Here is a 3,345-nt window from a genome sequence, read left to right on the forward strand (position 1 = left end):
ACTGTATCTTTGCTGGTTCATTCTCCTGCTCTAATAGATAACAGAGCATCTACAATATATTGCAGAACCTACCGGTCTGTGTAGAGAGGGCTCTCGCTTTGATCTTTAAATACCCTCTCATTTAAAACCACACTGAGTTGCTTTGATTTTTCTCTCACGAGCCAGCTGTAAAATGCATAAATTCAGACGTTCCCTTAAATGACACTCTCCGTGTGCGCGCGCGCCCAGTGGAGACAGCAAGAACACCTTTCTATCCTTTTTTCTGCTCCACCATCTGTCCCTCCCTTTCTTCCATTTCATGTTTTCAACCGACATCTACCCCTCACAGCTACAACTCCGTTGTTCCCCCCTCTCCCCTTGCATTCAGTTTTCCTGTCCACTCGGCTTTGCAGTTTGAACGACGCAGACGGTCCCTGGCCCCGACTGTTCCCCCCTCCCCCACTAGCTGAGCTGCTGTTTCACTCAAAGATGGCGTCAGCTTTGGAGCCTCTGGTCTCTGGCTGCATTTTTGGGCTTGTTGTTGTCTCGGATTCGAAAGATTTTTGGCACATTCTCTTCGGCAACTCGACACGAAATTCCGGTGAGTAGCGGCTAGTGGGGAGAGGATATTACAAGGTCTCCGAGCTTCCTTTTGAAACCCGAACTGGACCAGTGGTAGCTTTCTGGGAAACGCGAGAGGTAAGAGGGAACGGGGTACGGGGAGATGAAGATCGCGAGGGGGGAGGGAGGGGGCGAGCCGAGGCCTACTTCGCTCCAACGGCCTTGTCTTCACCGCATCGCAGTCCGCAGGCACTATGTGGGTGGGTGATGCAGGAAGGAAGTAAGGAAAGGTGAGGGATAGGTAGCCGTGTGTAGACACGCGTCTTGCCGGGAAATATTTCCACCCAGAGCCGAGGCGAAGGAGGCCGAACGGCCATAGAACATATTGTAACGTTGAAAAATTATCCACTATGAAGTCGTCATTTTGGCACTTTCCCGATAACGGTTATGGCCGTTTACAACTTACATTGTGCATTTGCAGTCAGCGATCTCATCGTGAATGTCATCCATTCTATTCTAAATGAGATTGTTCCTTGTGATTGTTGCCAGTGTTATTGTTTGAATCCTCGGGCGTTGTAGGAATCTGTCATTGTTGATTGTGTCAAAGCGCTGGTTTCCTTAAGACAGCTAGCTAGCTACACGTTGTTACTGTTTTGAGCTATTTCGTTACTGTTAGCAAGCAAATTAGTAATATCAGTTCGCGGTAGGTTTGTAGCAACACAGCCTATTGCCTATCATATCAGTGAGAGTAAACAGAGGAGTAGGTTGCGAAAGTGAGACACTCGGCTATTGCTTGGCTAGCTAGCTAACGTTAACTACTGTTAGTTAACTGTGCTATATAGTAACGGTAACACCAATCTGTTTTCAAATAAATGGCTAACGTTAACATGGTTACTATAGCTAGCTACCAGTAATGAGACAGATGTTTAGCTAGATAACGAGCACATCTAACGTTAGCTACCATAGGTCACTTTAAAAAAAAGATCTATATTAATCAGCTACTGCACAAATGTAATCAAAGATCTTGTTTGTTGTGCATGGAATACAAATATATCTAACGTTAGCATGCTTGCTGAAATCAAGCCAAGGCACTGAAAACATGATGTGGATAGCTAGTAGTGTTCCGTTTATTTAGCTATTTTAGTTGATTTGTTTTGCTGTTCAAAGTGAGAACCACGTGGCTTAGCAAAATCATAATGTCAAGAATTCAACAACAATGTATCCTGTTCTCCATAATCTGGGCTGTTGTTGTTATGACCTTTTTATCAATGTCTGTTTTCGGACCCAATTCATGAGCCCATTTTGTGAAATTCTTAGGTATATGAAGATAATATACTATAACATGTAAATAAAGGAGGTAGGGCTTTCTTCCGTAGTGTTTACTATGACACTTATGAGAGTTGCTCTGGTTCTGTGGTTAAAATAATCTGCATTTACACAAAAATGGAGAACAGAATGTAAAGTTACCTCCATATCTACATTAGAGATCATCACAGTGGCTGATGTTTACCTACTCAGGCGCTAGTCTGGCACGGTCTTTCTGAGCTAACTATGCCCTCTGCTCAGGGTTTTCTCTTCCCATCCTAAATGTATTTGTTATGTTCAGTGTTATAAACTGTGCTCATGTCAGGTAATGTTGATCTAGACTTCAGGCAGCATGTATCCATCTCATACAAGATGTGTGCTCCCTAACTGTCTCTGTGTTTAGTTGCCAAGCGTGACTTTGTTTACATGCTGCTGTTGTTTGAGTGTCTCAGTACATGTCTTTTGAGGGTTACATTCAGTAGGCACTAAAGGGAGCAAATGTTTTGAAACGGCAGAATTACCTCAACTCTAATACAAAACTTAAATATGTTTTTCTTTGTTTTTGCCTGCAGAATGTGACCGTCTTGCTGCTTTCTCTCTTGCACACACTTTCTGACCCTTCCATGTTTGTGTCCTTTGTTTCAGCAGGGTGCGTTTTCTGCTAAAGTTGACTGTGCATGAAGGTGATCAGCCCTCACTGCTCCCTGGGGTGAGAGATCTGTCCCCTTCCAGGCCGGAGAACAAGTGGATACCGCTGGAGAGCGAAGAAGAGAAAGAGGGTGAAGGAGTGGAGCCGCACGGATGAAATGCATTTACATCCTTCTGCAAAAGAGTTTATTCCAATAATCTACAGAAGACATTTTTCCCCCACTGTCCTGATTCTACCCTTACAGTACAACTGATCTTCAACTAAAGATGACAGTCAAGGTGTCCACATCACACTGAGAGACTCTTATTTACATTGAGGGGAGACTGAATCTTCAGGTTGTAGCTGTTTGTCCCTCGGCCCTTTACAACAGACAGTAGTGGGAGAAACCTAAGTGTTATTGTTGTAGTGTGTGCGGGTCTACCACAGCTCCAGAGTTAGTCTAATACCTGCTGCTCCACGACACTGCTCTCCTCCAGGCTAACTGACACTGCCGGGAGAGGGTAGTGGGTGGACCAAGCTTTATTTGGTGGGTTGGCGGGGGAGCCTATGCTATGGTGAGCTGTTCCCTGCCGTGCTGCTCAGGACCAGGCTCTGAGGGACTCACTGTGCGGCCCCGGGACAAAGGATAGTCTTCGGACAGAGGGGCGAGGAGGAGGAGGAGGAGGAGGAGGAGGAGGCGGCCTGGGCCGTGGGATTCTTACCCTTTGCCCGCTACGGGCGTGTGTTTGTGAGTGTGTCGTCATTGCGACCTCCAGCCGCAGTCATGGTGAAGCTGGCCAACCCAATGTACACCACCTGGATCCTGGAGGCCATCAAGAAGGTGAAGAAGCAGAAGCAGCGGCCATCGGAGG

General features: G+C 46.2%; 1 protein-coding gene across 5 annotated transcripts in view; it reads left to right on the forward strand.

Annotated features, from left to right (window-relative positions):
* The first annotated feature begins 303 nt into the window (after window positions 1-303).
* Window positions 304-3,345, forward strand: part of kat6a (K(lysine) acetyltransferase 6A) — a 58,226-nt gene continuing 55,184 nt past the window's right edge. Inside the window, exons 1-2 of one of the 5 annotated variants that reach the window (XM_046351124.1) lie at window positions 304-678; window positions 2,491-3,345. The exon at window positions 2,491-3,345 is cut by the window's right edge and continues 572 nt beyond it. In XM_046351124.1, coding sequence (XP_046207080.1) covers window positions 3,258-3,345 — 88 coding nt within the window. In that variant the 5' untranslated portion in view covers window positions 304-678; window positions 2,491-3,257. The remainder of the gene's footprint in view (window positions 679-2,490) is intronic. The other 4 variants (XM_046351126.1, XM_046351125.1, XM_046351127.1 and 1 more) reach the window with 4 other exon arrangements.

Source organism: Oncorhynchus gorbuscha, linkage group LG05 (assembly GCF_021184085.1).
Source record: "Oncorhynchus gorbuscha isolate QuinsamMale2020 ecotype Even-year linkage group LG05, OgorEven_v1.0, whole genome shotgun sequence".
Classification (NCBI taxonomy): Eukaryota; Metazoa; Chordata; class Actinopteri; order Salmoniformes; family Salmonidae; genus Oncorhynchus; species Oncorhynchus gorbuscha.